Below are 26,716 nucleotides of genomic sequence, written 5' to 3' on the forward strand. Positions count from 1 at the left end.
GTGTAAGAGCAGTGCATATCTGTTAGGAGTTACTGTCTTTATTTTTGAAATTACACATGTTAGCCTGCAGGTGGTGGCAAAAGATAATTTTTGTGTGTAATATGAGCCAGTATTTAATACTTTCCAGCTTTATGCAAAGCAATACTTCTTGATCATAAGTCTTCTCATTTTTTGGAAGGCAAGATCCATGTCAGCAAATGCTTCTTGTGAATAGCAAGTTCAAAATGTTTGAGTGCTTTTTTGAAGTCAAAGTAGCTCTAACCCACTCCCCCAATCTCATTTCATTAATTGGATGCCAGGTTTGACAACTCCTTACTCTAATTAGTTTTTGTTGACATAATTAGCCCATGGGGTTCACATACTTTTTCCAACCTAAATTGTGAATGTTTGATGTACTCAATATGTACAAAAACAGACTGTATGTTCGTTATTGTAACAAATGAAAATCAAACCAGATTTTAAGACAAATTTATACATAAATGTAGGTAATGCCAAAGGGTTCACATACTTTTTCTTTTACATGGCAAACCAATCATGCTCAGTCCCAATAATTGCTGTATGCATTTTAAAATGAGATTGGACTTCACACAATCAATTAGTGAGTATGCAAAGCATTGCAATGCAAAATAAACATTTATGCATCAACTATAGTGCTTGAAAATTTCATAAAAAGCATATTTTGAAATAATAAAATGAAAGACTGACAGGTTCATTCTTGTTTTTTTTATCCATAAAAAGCTATTTAAAGTTATTAACAGAAAATCATTTCAGAAACAAGAGACATTCCATCTAACTAGCATGGTTGCTAATGAATAACAAAAACACTCAATGCTCAAATGTGTCACTCCAAATGAACAAACACCAACTGTTAAAGCTGAAGTGTGTAATTTCGGCACCACCTAATACCAACTGAAAAGAATTGCAAAAATAAAAATTTCAATGAAACTGCTCAATAGGGACTTTCAGACATTGTAGCATGATTTTCTGTAAAGCTGCTCTGAAATGTGTTTTAAGAAGAGCGCTATACTTACAAAAATGACTTGACGTTGAGCCCATTTACATGCACACCAATACGCTGATTACTCTCTACAATTAGCTTATTTAAAAAAATCTGACAAGGTAAGAAATCCAAGTTTACATGAGATTTGAAATAATCGTGTTATTCTCTAATTATGACCTCAAAACGCGAAGCATGCGCTCAACACTTGCGTACATTTGATTAGCCAATAAAGATAGCTCCACACTAGCAGACTCAGACTCGATTTAGGTGGAGGCTGCCACACTTAGGAACTGTTGTTATGGAGCTTTCCCACCTAGTCAGAGAGCCTGCCACATTTACAGGTTAAAAACAGAGGGGAGGTGTCATACTTTACCACTGCCTTTTACTTTTCTCTACGCTTCACTGTCATGCCCCTTTTTCACAGCCTATCAACCTGAAGCTTGCCAAAATAAGAGCAAGAGCACCGCTTCTGTGCGAAACGTGAATACACAGATAAACATGAAAAGCAAAGTGTTTTGCAGTAGCATTTTTTTTTTAATGATTTCTGGCTAGACATAGAAAGAATAGTAAGCACCTAAAGTTTTGGACAAGACCACACTTATGCAGACAATATGCCTTGGCAGTTCTTCAGTGGGAATTGAGGTAAGAACGCAACAGTTGCTTTCATTTACATGCTAATGTAAATCATTATTAACAGATGGGTAAAGGAAAGCATAATGCACTGCAAAGTTGGATGGGTTATTTTGCGATAATGACCAGCTAAAATCTGTTAACTTGTTGCACAACTATATAGAATGATTAAATAGACAGTTCATTATCAAAATGTGGTGACAATCAATGTCCATTGACTTTTCAGTCATGAACTGCCCTCATTGATGACATATTCATGCCCCACTCACAGCCAGTGGTAATTTCAAGCAAGCTGGAAGTGTATTTTCAGTGTTTCAAGCCATTAACTCATCAGGGAGTCCCAATGGTCATATGATTAACACATCCCGCTGAGAAACGCTAACGAGTGCCAGGCCATCGAAATCTGCGTAATAGTCAAAACTCTGCATCAACCAGTCCATTCATAAGCCATTTATGGCCTTTATAAAGGAATGCGGTTTGTGTTTTCATGACCGCATACGTTGTCGGCTTATTAAGCATAATCGGTGTAAGAAAGTGCATGTAAACGCATTCATTGTTTTCAAACAGACTTTACAAATGTGACCCCGACATCTGTTGATCGAACAAACAGATAGTCCCGCTCCTAACTTGTGTCAAGCTGGACAAGTCACTCAAAACAATGAGACATTTTTATAGTACTACAGCGTTACAAAACTAGCCTACAAATGGTTCACATATAGATGTCTGCTTATTACGGTGGGACAGGAGAAAGTATTTTAACACCCAAAAATTACATTCTTCAGCTTTAAAATCTGTTTTTCAAAAGATACTGCCAAAGACTTTTGTTTATCAGTATAATACAAAGGAGACTCAATGTCAGTAAAGATCAAAGTATAGCGTTATGGTCTCCTAGCACATACCATCTCATGCACCTTTCAAAATCTTTTCTTGAAATCTCCACATTTTCTAATTCACATTGCTCATTCTCCCACCACTTAAAAAAAAAAGATACAGACTTGTCACTTGTAACAACAAGATTGAATATAGAAAAAAATATATAACAAAGACTTGCTTTCTATTTTTAACAGTTAATTTCTAAAAAGGTGGAACATTGATTCTCTCACAGATGTGGTATTTAATAGAGGAAAAATTTCTACAGGATGATTGTGAGACACGTCCATTATTTTACAGTCATTTTAATGTGCACCGTGGCTCAGTCCGAGTCACTATCTGAATCGTTCTCATTAGGGGATTTGTCTTCCTCCGCATGCAGCTCTCTGACTGTAAGGATGCGTGTGAGCATGCTGTCCAGAGCCTCGTCACTCAACGAGGTGGTTGAGAACCACATGGGGCTGCTCGGCACGCAGGAGCGTTCAGGGCTCAGGTAGAACAGGTGCTCGTGTTGTCTCACGCTGGGTGAGCTGGAAGGATGACAGGCAGTTTAAACCTTGGATGGCTATTAGATTCTTATGGCTAAGAATCTAATTTTATAAACACATACAACAGGTCAAAAGTTTGGAAAATCACAGACAAATTTTTATTTTTTTTTTAAGAACGAAGAAAAAAAAAAAATTGATGCTTCTGTTCACCAAGGATGTCTTCAATCAAAAATACTACCAAAACATTATAAATGTTGCAAATTATCATAACGGTTTGAGAAAAAAAAAAAAGGGTGTTATATTATTTAGATTAAAATGTAATCCTAATAAATGTAGTCAAGTAATCTTTAAGAATTCATTCTGATGTGTTAATATGGTTCAAGAAACATTTCTTATTAGAACAGTTGTTACATAATGAAGTTTGGAAATTCCAATAGTGTTTCTTTTCAGTTGCAAACATATTGAATACACTTCCATTTCTTGCCAGTTATTTTACACTTGCAAGTAAATTTTGGGCTTTAAAAATGATCATAAAGCAACATTGTTCTAGAAATTAATCCATCTACAGTTCTTTTGAGAGAAGGCTCTTCTATGCTCTATTGTCTTAAAAGAACAAACAAAACAAAAAACAGACTGGATCTCTAGGACAGAGAGAGAAAGAAGTACATGACCCAAGTTCACAACAAGAAAACAAAGAACATTAGGGTCTCTAGTTAGAGAAATACTTTTGGGATAAACTATCACTGTGTCAGCGTACCTCCAGTAACAACAAGGTGGAAGTGGTCAGTCCAACAAGAGCAAGATCTGCTGGAATTAAAGTCTTCATGGAAATTCAAAAGCATTTAAATGTTTGAACTGACTTTATGCTTTAATGGTGACTACAGAGCTCTAATTAAGAGCTTAAAAGGAATAGTTCACCCAAAAATGTAAATTCCCTCATTATTCATGTAACCCAATGCCATCCCAGATGTGTTTGACTGTCTTTCTTCCGCAGAACACAAATTAAGATTTTTAGAAGCTCTGTCAGGAATAGAAGTACATGGGTGCCAGCAATTTGATGGTAGAAATGTCACATTTAGGCACCATGAAAGTAGTCCATGCGACTTCAGCAGATCAATGAATGTATTCTGAAGCGAATCGCTAATTTTATTACATAAACCTATTATTTTTTTTTACTTTAAATCGCCGCTATAAACCAGGGCTCAGATGCTGTTTGAAATGGCCGAACATGACGTTCGTTCTTCTGTTGTAAAGAAGCGCATCTTCCAAATTCTCAGGTGAACTCACTGATGCGCTTGCTTCAGGCTTCACGTCAGCTGCTGGCACAAAGCGCTTTAAAAGTTAATGACGTTTTATAATTTTTTTTACACAAAAGTATTTATTTCCTTCATTGCTCGACTGGAGTAGTGTGAATTACTTTTATGCCACCTAAATATGACTAGGACTGTCAAAGAGCTGGCACCCGTGCACTTCCATTATAAGGGCCCAAACATACTTCCTGCAAGTACACGGACAAGAGCACTTCGCTAATACATGGTCCCATTGTACATACATTACATTGTACAACATATGCTCTTACGTTGCTCTGGCGGTTACATATTTTGAACTACATATGGTAGTGAAAATGGGGAAATACACATTTGGTAAATGGAACAGGATGACTTGATCTCATTACTTAATTTGACCATTTATACATCATTAACATCGTTGGTAATTTTACAATTTATCCGTCATTAACATTGTTGGTAATTTAATACAAGGTTCAATGAAACAGCTATTGAATTTTATTCGCATTGGGTAGAATCTGACTGACCTTAAATTATCCATCTGTGCTGGGAATAAATAGCTTTTTAAAATTAACTTGTAATATGGTGATGCAAGCAGGGAAATGAATGAATATGGCTGCTTATGAGATTTGAGCTGGTGAAAAAACCAAACCAGCGGTGCATTTGAACATATAAACTCTAAAGACACCGCGGCCTGAATAGCCGAATCAGTTGCTACCAAATGAAAAATAACTGTACTCGGAAGTCTGTTTCTTGTGAAAAAGCCATCTTTGGGAAGTGCTGCAAGGATGGGATGTAAATTCACCTGAAAATCTAGAATACAATGATTGCTAGTAGACCTAGGGTGTCATTGTTGCAAGTGGAGTATTCTTGGTTGAACAAAGTTTGAAGAATTGTATTTATTTAAATAGAAATAGTCATCAGTAATATTAAACATTAATAAATGTTTAGAATTATAAATATTATATATATATTTTTTTAAACAATTTCATAGTGACTCCAAACTTTTGAATGTTAAGTGTGTATCTAGGGTGACCAGATGACCAGATAAAAGCAGGAGTTACATCAGGCGTCTTTTGCCCAAGTACAAATTTTACATTTTCCAATAATTTTCACTTTTTCTTCCAAGCAGAGAAAACGGCTCAGTTTCAGTGGGCAACTTTCTCCGAGCAGCTCTGTGATTTATCAAGAGCTTTGGCTATACTTTCTTGCTTTCTGCAGCAATATATCTGCTTAAGAAAACAAATGGTCCTCACTTGCTAAAAGTGAAAAATATGGATAGCTATAAATGTTATTAGTGACATATAGTACAAGTTAATACAAATTGCACAAAAATAAAATAAAAATGTCCTTCGTTCCTATCCCACTGAGAAAGTCTGTGAAATCTCACCCCGGTACCAAAAAGCCAGGTGCAATATTTGTAGTAACAATTGTATAAATCACATCTTACCCAGTTCTTAAATTTTTTAAATGATCATTAATTTTATCCTGTATATCCTAGTGAACATGGTGTAGTCTTCATGTTTCTAGATTTTTTGACATGGCCATCTTGTCACCCTACGTACTGTATCTGCAGTTGACCACAACATTCTAGGACATGAATCACAATCTCTAACTTACCATTTAGATAGATAAAACTCAAACAACCTGATGGGACAGCGGAGAGGGTTCTTAGTATTCTCTTTAATCTTTAGCACCCTTTTCTTGTCATCTTCCTTCTTCCTCTTCTTTGCAGGGACAGTATCTAAATGGGACAAAACAACTCTAGTAACACAGTTAACAAGAACAGTGTTACATAAGAAAGTATAAGTGTGCACTTACCAGTATCTGTGTCCTCTACAGGGGGGTAGAAACGTAAATAGGACACTTTATGAACAGAGTAGCGTTTCACATTGCCGAAACAAAGGCGCCGGTGCTGTTCCGCTGTCTTGAAGTTGAAGAACTTGGTGAAGAAATAAATCAGCGTGTTGAGCAGGACGCTGGGTGAGAATGCCCCCAGCTGCTTACAGTCCCACAAGTACTTCTCCTCCACACGAGAATGAACATTACCTGTAGAAACACACAGGCAGTGACATGTAGAGTTAGACAGAAACAACCCATTGAAGTTTTTTCTGAATTTTTGTTTCTAAGATTACTCACCACTGGGCCAAAGAGCTGGTTTCCACCCCTTGAGTTTATTGGTCATATCCTGGCAGAATTTACTGTACAAGTTGTCTACAAAAATGTTCTCCATCCGATTATTTTCAAACAGATGCTGCACACATTGAAAACATGAACCAAAAAATAAATAAAAATTATATATAACCAGTAAATTAAGCAACACAAATTTGCAACAGTGTCTGTGATTTTTGCTTTACCTGTTGGATGCTCAAGCAGAGATAAAAGATGCTATCAGGACTGTATTTCTCTCCATTGGGTCGCCGAACCTCAGAGATGAACTTTGAGAGGCCATAGCTGAGCTCAGCAGGGCTACAATTCAACAAGTCCTCCTTGAGTGTCATGCTTCGTGCTTTGAGAATGATGAAGAGGAAATGGGCTTAAATGCTATGGGGGACAACAGTCCTGACATAAACTTATATTAAATTACATAATAAGGTGCAATTGTAGTCATTCATTTACACGGAGCACTTCATTAGAATCTAGAATCAAATGAGCGGAGCACTTCATTAGAATCTAGAATAAAATGAAATATGACATTTTATTTGTATTTATTTTACATTGTATAAAATTATGGATTAAAAACCAAGGTGATACTCACAACCACATTTAGGAGTCTCCAACTTCGGTTGGGTGTTTCTCCAACGTACCCAGTCCTTCCAGGCACTGACACCATACTCATGTTGTAGTTTGGAGAGGTGAGTGAGGGTATCTGAAGCTGATGTAGCTGCCACTGTTTCTGCACACTTACGGATTCACACAAAACAAAACATGTGAAATGATCCCATATCTGGTTATTCAATGATAATGGAAATCATACCTTGGACAAATCAGTCAAAAATAGGATAGTGCTGTTTCAAATTTAAATAAGGAAGTTACTGAAGGTCTGAATAAATGTTATCTAGTATAAATGTTCTAGTTAGAGAGTTGATTAATTCTGAATTAGAAGTACATACCCGCCGCTTTTCACGGATGCTGTCATGGCCTCTCTTGATAGCTCTCTGCTTGACAATTTTCTGCAGCTCCTGTGATGCTAGTCCATTCAAAAGAAATTTGAAAGAGGATGTGTGCATGAAAGAGTACCAATAAAGATAATCTACAATTTAAAATATGTGTATGTTCTGTTTTTCTTAATCCTAGTGGTACAGAGGCTCAGGCATCTCTTACCAACTGGGATATCAGCCTTCTGGTAAATCTGTGGCTCTTCTGCTGGGGTGGAGATGGGGGTTAGTGTGGTAGATTTGGATGTAAGAGGCTTCCCAAGCTTTGGGGTTTGATCGTGATTGCATGTCTGGGCAGAGAAGATTGAGTCCTCCTTCCAGCTTTGATTGCTGGATATGTCTTGCAATTCAAGGTCCTCTTTCAATTTACAAGTCTGATCTGAGCAACAAAACAGCAGACTTCAAAGATATGACCAAAACAACTGAAGTAAATTTGGAGATTCAGCCTGTATGCCTTAAGACTTTTTAACCAAGCCTACATTTAATCCTTTGAATTTTCCATTATTTACCAATTGAAGTGACTGTTTTCTCCTTCTCTGCATCCTCAGCCACCATCTCAGCCATCAATATGAGGTCGGCCTCTAGCGGGTCATCAGGGATCTTCTCTTTGATTTCCTGAATTGTCTCAACAATGCGCTCAGCACTGTCTAGTGTAGTGGGGAAGAACAAGGGCACTGGTACCTACACAGAGACAGAGCCATATTTAAATGATGACAGACTAAAAAACTACATTGAGCTGGCAAGTGCATACAAACTACTTTGTTTACCTTTAACATTGTTAGGAGTTTTCAGGTTTAAATATAATGTAAACTCTACAGACGACATCTGTCCCTTAGTTTGGAAAAACAAAACAAAAATGTGTGCTCCGTAATGCACCTACAATGGTCTAATAGTAAAAATATAACATTTATCACACCATTCCAAAATTATAGCAATGCCACTAAATAAGTTTAATAATTAATCTCATGTCATTAACATGTAAAGGCGTAAACCTGATAACTAGGCGTCATTAGGTACACAGTAATGTGTATGAATGTATACAAATCTTGTCTTTTCAGTCAACGATTAGGAAAACTGCAAACTGTAGGCTTAATTGTTCTTGTATGGCAGATTACTGCATATTTCGTGTTTAATAAAATTTCTTTCATCCCCATCATTATTGAATCTCCCTTCTTTGTTTTTTTATTTACAGTTTTATCGTATATATACTATTTTACCAAAGTTTAAACCTATTTGCATTGTCCGCTGAGGGTGTAAATTGTAGTATAAAAATAAAGGTCTTCCATTGAAAATCGCACCAGCCATATTACAGGTTTCACCTTTTAAATCGAGCCATTTTATGTGAACAATCGATTCAAAATATAATTAATGTGTGGATAAAACATCATATTAAATGATAAATACAAGTATTGATAATGCATCAAAGAATATCGTTTCTAGATACTAATCGAACAACAAAACATTAACGTGAAAAACATAAATGTAAACTTCTGTCGTGAGACCACTGAACTGTATGGCTTTGCAGCTCAAAAGCTTGAAACCACAGTAGACTTCTATATTAGTAGGTTGGAAAAGTATTAAACATTAATTTCTGTTTTTGGCTTTCAAAAACAACCCTACAGCTTTTTGTCATGTTTTATATTGTTAAAACAGCCAAATCTATTGTATAATTCTCCCAGTTTTTCTCACGGGAATGAATAACTATGGTAACAGGGATTTGCTTTCCCCCACGAGTGGGCGAGGCCTTCTTGCCCAATGTATCTACAAAAACTCCACCCACAGAAATTATGTTAATAAACATTAAAAAAACTCATACACCTAGATGAGTATTCCCTAATGACAATTTATACGGACAATTTAGCCAACTTTAAGGATCAAACAATAAAAGTACTTGCATGACTTTTATATAAAAAAAAATAAACAGCTTTAACAAAAACAAACTTCACATTTTAAACCCTCCAGTACGTTAGGCCCACAGACCACCATTGTAAGCACATTAAACACAGTTTTAATTTGATTTTATAATCAGAGTAAAAAGATAATCCTAGAATCATTCTTTAAGTGGAGATCTGAAAAGTCCAAACTGACAGCATAGACCTAAGGTCTATAAAATGCAAAGATGCTTTATGGACACTGCCATATTATGCCCATATGCTCGCAGAATTCAAATAATACATCACAGTGAGGATGAGAAAGGGTACAGAATAGGTAGAGGAAAGAGAGATGTACCGGAAGTGGTATCCCCACAGACTTTGGAATGTATTGCGAGTAGAGATGCATTGGAAGTGGTACATAGACTGGCACTGGCACAGGCAGTACGATCACTTTAGGTGTCTTATCTGTAGGACAAAAAGACACAGTGTCAGCATATAAAATAGAGCACAACAGCAGGGCACTGGAAGTAAAAACCCCATTCATTTTCTCCATGGAGAAATTGATCTTAAAAAATAATCTATAACTCTTTTAAGACAGTCCTAGAGTGAGCTCTTAAATTGTTCAGCAATGATATAATCTTGATTTCTAAAAACAGAATTGGGTTTAATTGCAGAAAGTGTAGTACTTCACTAGGAATTTGGTATTCCTGAAGCAAGATTCACGAATCAAGTCAGTAGAATTGGGAATCGCAGCTCACACAGAGACTACAAACTAGGGCTGAACGATTTGGACAAATTAAAAAAAAAAACATAAAACTTGTGATTCCTTTTAACCACAATTAAACCATGTTTTGCCCATACTTTAATACTGCCAACTGGAAATACTGCTCTAGAAAGGGTGTTCACAATTGAGTCCTCTTAAAAAATACGGTGAAATAATCACATTTCATAATTTTTTTGAAACCCAGTCAATTTGAATTTTATATTATTGCAATATTAATGTTAAGAAATTGTTATAGAAATAAATTATCATATAATAATAATAATAATAATTATTATTATTATCATTACTACTACAATAATTTATTATTTTATAGTAATTTTATTTATTTAATTTCTTAACTTACTATGCAGATCCTCAAACCTTAATTCGGATTAATTTTGAAAACTGAAGGGATGGAAGATTCTGTTGTTTAAAGTGGAGTTGACAACAGCCTTTTAATGCAGTGAAAAGCTCTCATCTGCCTTGCAGTTAACAAAAACCCGCTCTCATGGGGTTATTCTGAATGTGTACAGTAAATTGTAGCAGCAAAACGGTACGTGTTAGCACACTTAACTGAACTCAGAGCACATCTGTCACTCAAGGCACCAGCTAGATAGCGTTTGTGTGTATGGAGCACAGAACCACTCTAAAATGTGTAATACAATTATCCCGTTTACACGTTTTTTTTTAGAAAGCACTACACACAAAACAGCCATGCACATAGGAGTAGCACAGAGGGCAGCTTGTTGAGACAATTTAATTAAATCACAGCCGTCGCAGTTTGAAAATCGTACTGGGTCATATCGAGATTATGATTTTAACTCACCTAAAGCATGCCAAATTTTTTAAAGCTGATTTGCATTTATGTTAAAAGTCTTTCTCGTATCCCAGCTTAATATGCAGAGACAAGTAAGCCATTCATAGCTTGATTTCACCTAAACGTTTAACAATGTGGTTCTGTTTGTTTGAGCAACCTATCAAGCCTGACACAGCAATGCTGGATCAACCATTTAAGTGATTTCAGGGAGGGACTATCAGTTAGTATGACCAATGGAAGATGGGGAGAGTTTTCTTATATCTGTTTGGAAATGGCAATCATTGTCGCAATTCCATATTCCATGCTTGCACAGAATTCAGCTTTAATTGAATCAGTCTCCATAGAAGTCTTAATCAAATAAAATTATTGTATATATTTGAATCTGTTGTAATCAACTTATTATGTAATATTTTATACATACATCATTGCTGCTTTAATTACTCACAATTCTTCATGGGTTCATTATGTAAGAAAAGTGTAGTCTTGTAAGATTTTCTTTTCAAATTTATAATTAACTACATTTGGAATCAAATATTGTAATGTTGTGATTCATCTCAGTACTGGATGATTTGGCTCATGGATCAGAATTCAATATTAATTATTTTTAAATTGCTTAAAAGCAATTTAAGAATTACATTTAAGAAATAAAGTAATAAATGGGGAAAATCCTTTGTATACACACTTTTATAGCAGCCTAAAACAATTTCCCTTCATAACCAGAAGCAGCATGAATGCCAAAAAGCTGGTTAGTACCTATTTGTATCTCAGCATCACAGGTGTTGGGTTTGCAGGTCGTGGCTTTGTTCTTGCTTTTGCTGTTGGATTTATTTGAGGCCTTGTTCTTTAGGACTTGGGGATCTTTCCCAATGCGCTTTGGTCTACTGTCCTGAAAACCAAGGAGAGAACAACAGCCTTCAAAGCAAATCTCACACTGCACGAAACAAGTAAAACTTCAAATAAAAACTACAATTGGTCAACCTTTATCTAGCCTACAGACTTTTTTTTTTTTTTTAATAAACTTAACTAGGGCTGTCGATTTGATGCAATTAATCGCAATGTAATAAGGAAGATTCCTGAGAAATGCAAGCTTGTAGTATCACCGGTTTACTCCAGATGGCAGGAAGTGAAACTTCAGCTGTGTGGTAATGCGCAGTTTATACAGTGAAGAAAACAACCATCCAGCAGCAGCACAACACAAACATGCGTTACTTTCTTGCGTTCCAAACACGGTGCGCAAATCTGAACTAAGAGATCTCAAGATGTGTTGTAAGTATTTTACTATATTTAACTTGACACAGTGACCGAAAAATGTATGTTTATGACACAACGCACCCAAGACGATACACAAGCATGTCTGACGCAGCTGTACATTGACGGGTCCTTAACTCTTTCCCCGCCAAACACGGAATTTTCCGTGTTTTATGAAAAAACGCTTCCCCGCCAAACACGGAATTTTCCGTGTTTCCGTGTTTTAGGTGTTATACGGTAAGGAAGACCCCTGCGCATGTTTTGAAAGAGTACGCAACTCTTTGATCAAAGAAACAGACTGCGATCGTCTCAAACATGAAGTGGAGTATTGAGAAGCTCAAAATATCAGACATAAACATGCCTTTTTCTCAGCTTTTTGTCTGAAATGTTGTTTTTTTGACAAAACCTACCTCTGTTGAAGTCGCAATAAAAAAAGAACAAATGAAGATAAAATAAAATAGTTTTTTTGCCTAAAAGCAGAGGCTCAGATCTTTATTGTGATATATATAGCATCTTCATATATTCATGGAAGAAAATATTCTGCGGGCCATTAAAGTTTAGCGAAAATCGTCAAAAACCCTGGCGGTGGCTGGCAACTTTTTTTTTAAAACGCTGGCGGGGAAAGAGTTAAACAAGCCCTCATAATAAATTATGTTTAAATATTTAAAGATAACTATGTATAATTATTTCATCATTATATATTGAATTGTTATATGAGGGGCTTTCTCAGCAAATATTTGTATATGCGATTAATTAATCGGGACAAATTTTAATCGATTGACAGCCCTACTTAAAACATACTTTCCACATTTTCGCTAGTTAATTTAATTAGACAACTAATTAAATAATTTAACTGAATTTTCAAAATGGTTTGACCATCTGAATATTCATTTTACTAAATACATAATGTTATAATGGAATTTCATAGTTTAAGACTGAAAGTCTGGGTCAAGGGTAAAACAATAAAATCTACACATAAAAGGCATTTATAAAAAATAAAAAAATAAAATAATAATAATAAAAAAAATGCCATGGTTTAAAGTTTCCAATATTGTTTTAATATAACCTTCATATAACAAAAATAAAAAAGTTAAAGTCTGTTAGTTATAATAAAATCCAACCCCTGAAGTGCTCCAAAGTTAAAGAAACATTGAAATATAGATTTGTTTCTAAAAACTCACATCTCCTTCTTCTGTAACTTCTACAGTAACAGATGGAACGGAGCCTGAGGAAACAAAGGGTTTAATTTTAGTGATTTGAGCAAGAATAAACAAAGCACCTCAGACTTCAACCACACATATAAGTGTTCAGTTCAAAAAAGTGTAAAGCACCTTTCAGATCTGTCTTTGCCAAGCCACCTGGCTGTCCACTGGATGCACTTGAGAGTGATACAACTTTGGCAATGACTGGTGTGTCCTCTTTAGTAACTTGGGGGACGGCAGAGGACGATGGAGTGGCGCCTGTGAATACAATATCACAATGCATCAAAATAAAGAAAACGCTTATGAGCATCCAATAGCTCCTAAAATAAACATTAAAAATGACAGAATTGCTAGATAACACACGGCTAATGATAAGATCTTAAACAGTCACTAATGTAAGATTATATATGCAGAAGAATTCCAGCCTTTCAGTTTGGAATGTTTCAACGTCATAAATTACTGGCCTTCACAAGAACCCCCACCCAGTTAAAGCAGACTTTTTTTTCTGTGCAAGGTTACCACCAGATTTGCACTACTCTGAAGACATTTCATCTTAATCTAGCCTTGCTAGATAATGCTGAAAATCACTTTGAACTGTGGTAACGTTTGTGCCTGACAAATCAATGTTTCTAGACTGATGGACCTCTTTAAAATGTGTGTAACGATGTGCAATCACATATAATCTTTAATTTTGTATGAGTCATCTAATTCTACTAAGAAATGAAAGGTCATATTTGGTATGCAAACATTTGTTTGGTTACAGAGAGAAAGCAGATGACAGTGAATTTCATGTATCTTGTACATTCTCAAGGTAGAAAAGCTCATGATTAAATATGCACTATTTTTGAGCAGGAAATGTTTAAGAGTCTGAAACAAAGGACCATAACTCAACTGTCGGAAAAGACCGCCAAGTTGACAATGTGACTCTGAAAAGTCACTTCTGATTGGCGCAGGACACCTTTGGGGGATGCGGCCAATCTCAGTTCAAATAGTTCCAAACAGGAAGTAGTCTTTCTCTTGGCACTTGACTCTTCATCCTCTTGCTCTTCAGCTGATTGCTCTCTTCATCCTCTTGAGGCTCTTCGGCCTGCATGTGCTTTGTCTGGTCCCTCCGCTGATGGCCAGGTCCTCCCATGTGAGATCCAAGGGAACTCAGGACTCGATGTCCCGAGGAGTGAGAAGGCCTCGCTTCACAGCTAACCTCACCATTCATACAGACAATAAATTCGGTCACAAAGAGATCAAACATCCACGGAACGAACTTTCGACCAAGCGCCAAGAACCTTTCCGAACCTTTCAACGAATGCAATGAAACACCACAAAGACAAGCAAGTACATCTCCAATATTGTGCTCAAAGTGCTGGTGAATTGAATATTTTGGGTAATCCAATAGCAAATCGATGTAGACTCAAAGAAGGATGAAATGGTTCTTAAGGCATTGTCGATAGACTCCATAGAGTTCATCTTCACTGTACTAATCAGTTATTTCACATTCTGTCACTACTCACAAACCTGTCTCATGTATATCTGTGTTAGATTTGATTTATGTTTAGAATAGCAATAAAGTTTGTCTGTATTCAAAAGACGATTTGACTGGTGAATTTTGATAAATAATCTCATCCCTGTTCTGAAAGATTTTGCTTCAAAGCTGTGCCTAAATACATGATATTATTTTCAATAAGCCATGAGAATAATATCACTCCAATAAGTGAATTAATCATAATTCACTTATTAAAGCTAATTCCTTACAGTAGAAAGCTGATAGAATTAGACATTGTATTACGTTTTCAATAGTGGAGAATCTCTTAAGACAAATAATCTTGTTATTTGTCATTAATCTAATTTATAATGGTTGACGAACGCGACCAATTCCGTTATACGTTTCCTTACCTAATAAAGACAGTTTAATTTAGCTCATAGCTCACATATTTCGAGACCCTAAATTCCCTTCTAAATTTAGCATGCGTGCAAATTACCCTACATATAATGATGTAAAATGCATGCAAAATACCCATTTTAACTGATTGAGTCCACATCTCTAAATTATATATGTAAATAATCCTACACAAATGTGAGAAAAAAGTAGGATTTGTGATTATCCATATCACAGTCCAATATGGACCAAAACAGTCCAATATAGACGGATCTTTAGGAGGACATACCCTGTGTAGGAGGACATACCCTGTGTAGGCAGAGATTTGCCAGCAGCTTTGATGACTGCTCCAGTGATGCCCTGCAGACTGCAGAAGAACATGAGGCACCTCAAGCTGCAGAAATGCTTAATTTCATCCAGCCATTTCACAGACTCGGTCAACTTCTTGGCTTGCCTGCACATTCCACACTTTACTTCCTATCAGATATAAGCAGCAAGAACAGTTATAAGTTGGAATAATGTCTTAAGAGAAATGTTGCAGCACAAAAGGAACTTTGATAAGGCCATTAAAATGCCCTGCACACAGTAATTATGCTTCTACTGCTTTGTGGAAAAAGTTTTAGCGCAGCAAAATAAAGCTGATGGAAACGCAAATCATCGCTAAAATTTCACAAGTGTCGACATAATATTTTTCTGTTTAACTTTAGCACATAAACTATATGTTGATCATTCAAATGCCATGAAAAACTGCTTTGGAAAATTGGCATTAATGCAAAAATGTTATGTCACATTTAGTAAATGTTGTGACCCTAATCGTTAGCTTGTGTTAATCATGACAAGTTATATACATCCTAGAACGCTAATGTATTTGTGCATAATTTAAATGCTTTATTAATTTGGTAATTTATTAAATTTTTAATCGAATTACATGATGTCCCGCTTAATCGCATATACAAATAGTTGCTGAGAAAGCCCCTCATTTAACAATAATTAAATATATAATGACGAAAAAAAAAATATATATATATATATATATAGTCAAGTGTTTTTTATTGTCGTTTCAACCATATACAGTTAGTACAGTACACAGCGAAAAGAGACAACGTTCCTCCAGGACCATGGTGCAACATAAAACAACATAGGACAAACCCAGAACCACATGAGACTACACAGACTAAATAACATATCTATATAAAGTGCACATGCAAGTGTGTGCAAAAAGTATGGGACAGTACAATAAATTACTAACAATGAACAGGACAATAAACACAGTAAGGGATAGTGCAGCGCCGACCAGTACACAGTACTGCAAAAAGATGACAGATTCTAAAAACGTAAACATAACATACTATGAGATAGTGTTCTATGCACATAGCAGTTATTGAGGTAGCAGCCAGTTATAAAGTGACAGAATTAAAGTGCAACTCAGGACATGTGTGTGTCAAACCAGTCTCTGAGTATTGAGAAGTCTGATGGCTTTTTTTTTTATTTTTGGGTTAACCATCCCAGAATTAAGTTAAATATTTATATATATTTAGGCCTATATATGACTTTTCTTTACACAAACTTAAATTAGCCTTACCCTGTTCTGTAGATGAAAAAAGTCGTCTGAATGACATTCAGAACTATTTGTCCAATGTGGAGTTCACTTTCAGAAAACTAGCTTTTTAACCTTTTAAAACTAACCCTCTTTACCTCGGATCACATTTGCTGAGCTTCTTCAGAAAATGTACATTGCATTAATTTGAGATGATCAAGTTCAGTTGGTAGTTAAAAGTTACTGGAGAAATATGCGGGACAAAATGCAGTTGTGATTAGATGATTGTTCAAAATAGCCTATTAAATATCAGGAATGTAAATCATACACATATAATCATATATGTAAACTATTACACCGCATAATTTTTCTTTTAATGGCTGTGCACACAGCATAAACACATCGATGGATGGTCCTTGTACTGGTGCAGGTTGCCAGCTTGAACAGGGTCATGATAATTCCCTTTGGGTCAGAACCGGTGGCAACCTGCGATAGGTCCAACATCAGGACCAATATTACAATCCTATCAGAAGGGCCACTGCTCCCTTTTGATTGCAATTCCTCATCTTCTGATTGCATTTATTTGTGAAATTATAATGACAGTGAGCTGGCTAATTTCAATGAACGGTCTCAATACTCTCCCCATTTTAACAAAACTTGAAACAAAATTAGGGACATCTGGGAGGCGAAAGGTACACAATTATCAATAAATGCGCATTTCAGTATGACAAAAGGCTTAAGTGCAGATTTATTTTGGTTTAACCAAAATTATACGCAAGTGTTTTTTTTTTTTTAGGCATGACGTCATCAGGCAAACCATTTTTATCGATAATAGGCCATTTGAATGGAAGCAGGCAGAAGCCTTTATTTTGTTTTTTTTATTTACACGCATTTTCACCTTGTCAATAACAAAATAGCACGAAAAGTGGATGGAAACTAGGTTAGTGTTGTACAACACACCAAAAAAACAAAACAAAAAAAACAGATGAAATATCACCTGACGGGTCAATGCAGTGTACTTTGTCAAGCATTCTTTCCCACAAAACTCCTCCAGCTTGTTATTGAAGAGACCAGTCACTAGAGTTTTAGAGCTGCCGTTACAGTAGAGGCAGCTGCGACAATGTTTCTTCCCCCAGCGCTTGGTCAAGTTCTGCTCATACAGTAAGTTGCATTCTGAACAGAAAGGAATAAACAAGAAAACACATGATCAGAGACAGAATTGGACAAGCCACAATTGATTTAATAAAAATCAATATGAATCAAATAAACTCAAGTAACTGGAAGGGTGACAAAAAAAGAAAGAGAAGAAAACGTAATTATGCTCCAAGCACTTACTCTCTTCGCAAAAATACAAGTCAGTGTAGTTTATCCTTTTCATCATTTTCACAACTTTAGTGACCTTGCAGTATTCACAGAGAGCTTTGACTTTGTTAATCCTTCTGAACTCCACAACACAAGTGTCACCACAGAAGACATACATTTTTCTCTGAAAGATTAGAGAAAATACAAAACCATTAGGTTTAATCCCTGTTAAGTAAAAATAGTTGATAACATTCTGGTGTCCCTCCTAAGCGCTAAAAAAAACCAAGAATTTCTCTTCTGACGAGAAGTTAGCACACATAATTTGTACATGGGGGGAAAAAAAAAAAAAACCCTCCCAGAGAAACAAGCCTAATTTTTTAGCAATTATATTTGAAGAGTTCCCTTTTGCTTGTGGGGCAAGGTTCAGGAAACTTGTTTGAAAAAGCCATTACTTTTGCAATTCCATTTGGTACCACAAGTGGCGCCGGAATTTAACACTTCACCTTTAACATTAACGCAGAAGCATCTGCCAAACGCACAAGCAGTAAGTGGCAATCGAACTAATGTGAAGTTACTCATGTCTGCCTTTCAGCAAATCAGGCAGGACTACTGGCCGAATGTTACATCAAGTAATCAATATTCTTAAGCCAAGCTGATTTATTCTATAATATATTATGCTTCAAGAACAAGGGAGATGCATTTACGAAAAACAAAAAAGTAAACTCTTTAAAAACATTTCTTACAACACTATACAAGCACATGGCTTTTTATCTCTACGCATTGATTTTACCGGTCTACACAAGTGAATAACAGTACCTGGAACTCCAATAGTTCTGGCTTGTGGAAGAACGATTGCAGACATTGACAGCAGGGGAGCTTGGTGACCGTTTGCCCTTGACCACTGGGAGTGGTAGTCTTGGTTGATAAGCTGGACTCTGGAAGAGCCAATTTGGAGGCAGCAGTTGTTTGGGGGGCAACAGATTTTGGTGTAGATATGCTCTTGCTCGTAGAGGTTACAGTTTTTGCCTCTTTTTTTGGTTTTTTCTTATTGAGGGATTCCTAAATCAAAGCAAAACACGAAAATCTATAGGAACTGATCTATGATTCAAATAATATTTGGAATGTGAATAATCAGTACCACACAGGATTGGATACTACCTGATATTCCACTACACAGGACAAGGAGCAGAAGTTCTGAACAGTTCCATCAAACATGGCTAGATGGTACTGAGGCACAAGCTTCTGCTTGCAGTTGTTACATTCCACTGGAGCACCTTGTTTGCCTACAGACAACAGAGAAGTTAAAGTATACTTCAAGCTAAGACTTTGTGTCATATTCAGTTTGAGTAATGTTACAGGTTCAGTAGTTAATACTTCACATAAAAAATCAGTAGCAAATCCAGGTATTGGCAAAAAAAATTTTATTAGTGCATCCCTGAAGCACACAGCGTCTTGGTGGAAATGTGGTTATGTTACCGGAGGAGTTGGCAGTCTGGCTTTTACTGGCCGTGGCACAAGAATGGGAGCAGAAAAGCTCTCTGATGCCCTCCGAATTTGGACTGTCCACCATATCTGCGGCCAGGCGCACGGCACGACACATTTTGCAGGTAACAGGTTTCAGATTCTTCTACAAGTCAAAAGCCATTTATTTTAGATATATAAATTACCTTTATTACAGAATTTCCAAAAAAAATGTCTGACAGCTTGATCCAAGTTGCATTTCTTCTCATTTTACGGTTACCTTTTTGTGGGCTTTGAGGCAGTTTTGGCTGCAGAACTTCGTAACACTATCCTCTATCTGCAGAGTGGGACACTGACCATCTGTACTATTGCAGTACCCACTGCAGTTCATGCAGCAGTTCATGGTCAGCTTATTGGAGGAGCGGAACTGGTTGAAACAGTCATCACTGCACAGCTTATGGACCGTGCCCATCACGTTCACTTCATGACTATGAGTCTGAGAAATTACAATAATTTAGATCGGACCATTTAAAACTCCCATTTTTGTATAAGTATTTGCTTTGTGGATTTCTATACATATTTAAAGGTGCTGTAAGCAATATTTTCATGGAAAGGTTTGCAAAAAAAGCTCCAACCCCTCCCATGTGAATTATTGAGGCATAATGCATTATTATGCCATGTTGCTCATAACAGTTGTCAGTTGAGGGGGCTATTTTATTACTGGTGTTTTTAACAACCGTTTCTGCTTTTAATAAAGCTCTGTGGCAGCGGGGGCGTGGTCAAGCGCCCGTCTGGGAGAGAAAGCGGTAAGGACGCTTGCACCTGAGCTAAATTATGTCTAACACCTGTCTCTAATTTCAGTGAGCATGGGGACAGCGGCATAAATTTGGCCACAGAACCTCCAATTAGGGAGAAGAGAAACACGCGCCAGTCTAGTGTTGGCATGATATGAGAGAGTCAGACATCTGTTGTTGAGCTGGAAAACTATTGTGTTGTTGTGAAGCTGTAAAGTACTGGAGATCATTAATTAAAGGCTGTACCTGTGAAACGTAGAAACCAGTTTCCTGTGTTCTCCTTACCCTCCTGGCCTTAAGTTTGTTACAAGCTCATTTTGGTATCTTTGGGGTTTTGGAAAGAAGGGGCATAGCTAATCCAATGGCTCAGCCTTGTGGAAGTAGAACATCTGAAATTGCTTACAGCACCTTTAATGTGTCAGAGATAAATTAAAGAACTAAAATGTACATTAAAGTGATAGTTCACCCCAAAAATTTTATTCTGTCATTACATAACATCATGTCATTCCAAACTTGTGACTTACTTTCTTATGCGTAAAACCTGCAAGAACCGCCAAAGGACTTGCATGAACACGCGTGCCACTGTAAACAAGCTTCTATCATAGCGCTCATAAAAGTGCAAAGGATTTCAAGAATTTAACTTACATTTACAATTATGCATTTGGCAGATGCTTTTATCCAAAGCGAATTACAGTGCACTTATTACAGGGACAATCCCCCCAGAGCAACCTGGAGTTAAGTGCCTTGCTCAAGGACACAATGTTGGTGGCTGTGGGGCTCAAACCAGCATCCTTCAGATAACCAGATTACCAGTTATGTGCTTAGACCACTACACACACACACACTTCAAATTGTTTCTCACAAAAATGTATTGTATGCTTTTAGAAGACTTGAAATATTATGCATGAGTCACATAGACTACTTTTATGATGCTTATGGGTCATTTAAGGTTTAAAGCGAGTCACTAACAACTGCCATTGTCCTACAAAAACAAACCGGAATATTGTTTAAAAGTTTGTTTTCATGCCTAAGAAAGATAGTCATATGGGATTGGAATGACAAGGGTGAGTAAATTATGACAATTTTTATTTTTGGGTTAACCATCCCAGAATTAAGTTTAATTTACTAAAAACATGTATATTCTGTAACACTTACCACACAAGTCTTCTGACACATCCTGCATTTAAAGTTGAAATCACCAAGGCATTTTTGACTGCAGAATTGCTTTAAAGTCCCTGCCATGTCCACATTGAGCACACCCTTCATATCAAGAATCTCTCTGGAGAAAAATATTGTTTTTTATGCTTTAGTACTACTTTAGTACTACTATCAGCTGTACATAACAAGACCTCAGTATAACACCTGGCATATTGATTTTGATGCATCTTCATTTAAATGGGCAGCCCTATATTGAAGTAAAACAGCCGTTTTGATAATCAGTTTAATAAGCTTCCTTTAATATAACGCCTTCAAAATAAATGTTTTGTTGTTCTAGAGAAAAGTTCAGCCACACTTGTAAGCTTACTTGAGACAGTAGTGACAGGTTTTCTTCTTGACCACCATGGTAGAGGTGCTGCAGAGGCATTGAGGTGAGCAGAAGAGTTTAGCAGAGCCACTACACTGGAAAGCTGTCTGTCCTTTCAGCATGACCTTATTACAGCCAGTGCAGACCAACCCACCTGCCTTCAAAGGGGCCACACCAGGAACAGATTCTTCATGGACTGCTGGTGCCTTTGTGGAGGTGGCTATTGGAGCTCCTGTAGCATAAAGAGGACAACTGACTTCAGACCCTTAAAGGAACATTTAACCCATGGGTGACCAAAGTCCGGCCCGCGGGCCATCTGCGGCCCTCCAACTGCTCCAATGAGGCCCGCGAGAGACTTTAGAAATAGAACCGATATTTCACATTATACAACAGAGCTGATGTTGTGAGAGCAGCTGAACAGAGATGCGCGAACAGAGCATACTTTTCCAAACTGTCCTCTGTAGCACTGGGAAGTATCCTATAATTAATTGGCTCATTGTGACATTTTGTTGAAACAAGAAAAATGATTCACAGGCTTCCCAGAGCCATTTGAGTGAAAACACACTGTAGGAGAATGTGCTTAAAACACTTTCACATCTGTGCCTGATGCTCGCTCAGCTTGCACGTCTACAAAATAAAATAATTTAAAAGTGCAATAATTTGGATCAAATTAAAATCGTATTTTGTAACTTAAACAACAGAACAGAAGCTATAATTGGATAGCCTTGAAAAATAAATATTTATTTGTTGCATCACTTCATAAAGTGAAAAAATTTCATTTGATTCTGATTGTGATGGTCACACCCAACACTTATAGCAGCTCTATATGTGCTTTGCAGTGCCACTGAATGGATATCAAAAAGACAAAAGTGAATAAATGAGTATAATATTTTGTATAAGATGCATCACCGTTCCATTATAAGTGTTCTTTGTGACTGAAATACCATATCCTTTATTTACATGTAAGGCATACACAAGCATACCACAGGGCACAAATTATGATTTAAACTTGCATAATGTTAAGCATACAATATAAAGATTACGATTATTATTTTTCTGCATTTGGCACCCCCCATTAAGTTTGGACACCCCTGATTTAATCCAAGAAGAAATATTCTATCATTGGCTTTTTAAGTGCATTTTTTCCAAAAGGTGTTTAGATGACATTAACAAATCTCTTTAATCATATTTATATGCTACATGCCATTACTTTTTAAATCACCATTTTGGGAGAAGAGTTTTTGCTTTCTGTTAAGTCACAGACTCGCACTGAGAAGAGTGAAAAAAAAATAAAATAAAAATAAAGCTTACAAAAAAGTACAACTAGGGCAAAAATTGTATTTTTATTTAAGTATGTTCATTAAGCGAATTTAGGTGTTGATTGATTGCAGAAATTTGTGCAGAAGATTTATGCAAGAGGAATTTTGTGTAGTGATGACGTAAAAGCACCCATACCAATGAATGTGGCATTACCTCCAATAGAGAACCCTGCACGGATCTTGATCTCATCAGGTGTCTGGTTAAACTCCTGCAAGCATAAATACAGAGGGTATATAAAATATATATAACACGATTAACATCAAATTAATAACATATTTATTTTAGAAAATTTTGGGGGGCTGGAAAATGTCATATGTTCTGTATGTCTCATTTATTTTGACCAATCAAACTTTAACAAAACCATTTGCACTAGCATCAAAAAACATGCATTCATCTGTAAATCTGAATATAAATATGCATTCAGCAAATAATGTAAACAAAGTATACATTTTGTATACCGTAATTTCCGGACTATTGAACGCACCCGAATATAAGCCGCACCCACTGAATTAAAAAAATATATATTATTTTGAACATAAATAAGCCGCACGTGTCTATAAGCCGCAGGTGCCTACCGGTACATTGAAACAAATGAACTATACACAGGCTTTAACGAAACACGGCTTGTAACAAAAATAAATAGGCTTTAACGAAACACGGCTTGTAACAAAAATAAATAGGCTTTAACGAAACACGGTGTGGCAGCGGGGGTGTGGTCAAGCGCCCGTCCGTGAGAGAAAAGCGGTAAGGGCGCTTACATCAAGTGCTGAAAACTGTCACACTGGTGCCAGTGTGACAGTTTTCCCAAGAAGGACACGTGAAGCAGGGCACTTGACATTCCAGGTAAGGCTTTTAATGGCCACAGCAATGTTTACAATCAATTTGATAAAGTTTCTCAATTCTTGGACTTCTATGCGCCAACACTAGACACTCACTCACTCTCTGCTGCTTTTTTATGCCGCTCTCCCCACACTTTCTGAAATTAGACACAGGTGTTAGACATTAGCTAAGGTGTAAGCGCCCTTACCGCTTTTCACTCCCGGACGGGCGCTTGACCACGCCCCCGCTGCCACACACGTCTTGTAACAAAAAATAAAACATTAGCAGTAAACAGAAGCCTAGCAAGAAAGTCATTGGTCACTATCTTCCTCCTCTTGTGCACATGAAACCACTGAAGTCATCTCCTTCGGTGTCGGAGTTGAATAGCCTCAGCTTTAGTTGTCTTTTTGCACCGAGTCAATTCCTCACGCTGCTGCGTCTTATCATCGACTCATTAAGACCAAGCTCCCGTGCAGCAGCTCTATTTCCTTTTCCAACAGCCAGATCAATCGCCTTCAACTTGAAAGCAGCATCATATGCATTTCTCCATGTCTTTGCCATGATGAGGGTGACAAAATGACTACTGTAATCAGAATGATGGGAAGTTTGAGCGCACTCAATTTAATCTAAACAGTAAACAAAAAAGTTGTTTGACCTTAACCCGTTCGGCAATTTCATTGGTCTAATGAAAGCTTCAAAAAACTGAGCACGTCACAGAATGTTTTTTTTTTTTTTAAATAAAATTTGAAAGCGGGAAAAATCCATATATTAGCCGCATCGTTCTTTAAGCCGTGAGGTTCAAAGCGTGGGGAAAAAGTTGCGGCTTATAGTCCGGAAATTACGGTAATGCACCCTGTAAAAATAAAGTATTTAAAAGACTGTAAACATATAGCCCACTAAACATATTGCCTGATATTTTCTACATTAATCCTCTGTTAAATATGGCAGAGCTTCAAGTAGATCACCTCATCATCCTGAATGTTTCCCATTGGGGTCTGCAGTTCTCTCTTATATTCCTCATCCATTGGTTCATCTTTGATCTTCACAGGTAGAACGTCAGAGGGTGGGACAACATTAGGATTTGTGCCAAGTTTAAACATCGATTGTGTTTGCTACATTTTAAAATAAGAGATTTTAGTTTTAGAAGTGTATTGCTTCACAGATTAACAAATAAACTCAAACATTCATAGGTAAAGATAAAACAATGATACTGTGCTCACCGTTCCAGAAGATGATTCCATGTTCCTGTTTTTTACATCTTTGGCTGTCTCTGCTTCTGTTAAATGGGGAAAAATGCACTAAACATTTTCAAATATGGCAAATCAAACAGCACAATATGAAAACGGCACATATGTAAAAAATATTAATATTATACAATTTAAATATCCGTTTTGTTTAACCATTCAACGATATACACTTTTTGTTTGCTTTAGAGCAATACTGAGAATGCAACGTATACTTGTGTCTGCGTTCACATACTTGCATAGATTATGTTTTGGACCTAAAGGGGCGTTCACACCACACTTCACATTCGATTGAAATGCGTTATAATATTTTTTTATTTGTGATGCATTTACTAAAACCAGAAGCCCTCTCGCGTGACATCATATCCTTGTTCTTTGCATTGTCTAAAAAATGTTTGCATGCTCAAAGCCTAGTGTGACCGCCCCTTTAGGATACCACTTTATAAAAATGAGATCATCAGTTCACACCTACCAGCATAATCTGGTCTATCCATCTCATCCAATGGCATTTCATCCCTCAAATCCTCAACTTTAGTGATCACTAGTTCTTCTGAACACTGGGCTGTATCCTCTGTGTTAATATCAGTGTCCTCAATCAGGCTCTCTTGAGCATCTGGGTCTTTGTTACCCGTCTCAGTGCGGTTCTGCTTGCATGGGTTCACTGTATCAGGCGTCACTTCTGGTGAACTATTAGAATCTCCGGTAAGATATTCTGTGGAATCCTCACAGGCCATTAGGACACCTGCTGCAAACAGAATTCAACTGTGAAAGTGTCTCTGTAGACTGTGAGGGGGAAGACATTTCTGCCGCCCGGGCATACGATAAGAAATTAAAGAATATTCTAAAAATCCAAAAAGATGATCAAAACAAATAAAGTACAAAACAAAAAATGTGATGTTCACGATTCGATATAATCTTGATTCAATATAACGACACTTAAATGACAAGGCATGACAGAAATGTTTTTATTTTTCAGAAAAATGTTTGAGCAAAATCAAAAAATATAATTTCTCATCAGAATAAGTTTTCTAATGTGTTTCTCAACCAGGGGGGCAGGGTCTACTAAGGGGCATCAGCAAACTTACAAGGGGGCCTCAAAATGATTTAAAATGACAAATTTTGATGTTGGCTAGACAAAGCCTTATTTGGATAATTAATCTAGTTTAAAAAAAAAATTAAGTTTGATGGTTATACAGACATTAAAGTGATAGTTCACCCAAAAATTAAAATTCTCTAATTTACTCACCCTCATGCCATCCCAGATGTGTATGACTTTCTTCAGCAGAACACAAACTCATATACATCTGGGATGGCACAAGGATGAGTAAATGATGAGAATTGTATTTTTGGGTGAACTATCCCTATAAGCACTTCAAGGATCTTGTGCACACCCTGCAAGTAGAGATTTTTATGTTTGACGTGTCCTTTCATTTGACATGTCGGTCTCCGGCACGAGATTTTAATGTGTCTAAAAGGACTCATTTCTTGTACTACTCACCATTTTT

General features: G+C 36.7%; 1 protein-coding gene across 1 annotated transcript; it reads right to left on the bottom strand.

Moving 5' to 3' along the window:
• Window positions 1-458: 458 nt before the first annotated feature.
• Window positions 459-25,947, bottom strand: LOC127619746 (zinc finger MYM-type protein 4-like). The gene is made up of 26 exons (XM_052092725.1): window positions 25,684-25,947; window positions 25,188-25,243; window positions 24,933-25,079; window positions 23,302-23,356; window positions 21,829-22,060; window positions 21,459-21,582; window positions 19,790-20,005; window positions 19,525-19,675; window positions 19,207-19,331; window positions 18,865-19,107; window positions 18,082-18,232; window positions 17,744-17,919; window positions 15,518-15,686; window positions 13,466-13,594; window positions 13,316-13,359; window positions 11,640-11,772; window positions 9,662-9,771; window positions 7,942-8,113; window positions 7,599-7,811; window positions 7,388-7,464; window positions 7,033-7,177; window positions 6,632-6,783; window positions 6,414-6,528; window positions 6,096-6,323; window positions 5,895-6,018; window positions 459-3,030 (listed from the first exon to the last, which is right to left on the bottom strand). The coding sequence occupies exons 1-26, from the start codon at window positions 25,943-25,945 to the stop codon at window positions 2,823-2,825; spliced, it is 3,957 nt and encodes a 1,318-aa protein (XP_051948685.1). The 5' UTR covers window positions 25,946-25,947; the 3' UTR covers window positions 459-2,822.
• Window positions 25,948-26,716: the final 769 nt, after the last annotated feature.

This window comes from Xyrauchen texanus, chromosome 26 (assembly GCF_025860055.1).
Source record: "Xyrauchen texanus isolate HMW12.3.18 chromosome 26, RBS_HiC_50CHRs, whole genome shotgun sequence".
NCBI lineage: Eukaryota > Metazoa > Chordata > Actinopteri > Cypriniformes > Catostomidae > Xyrauchen > Xyrauchen texanus.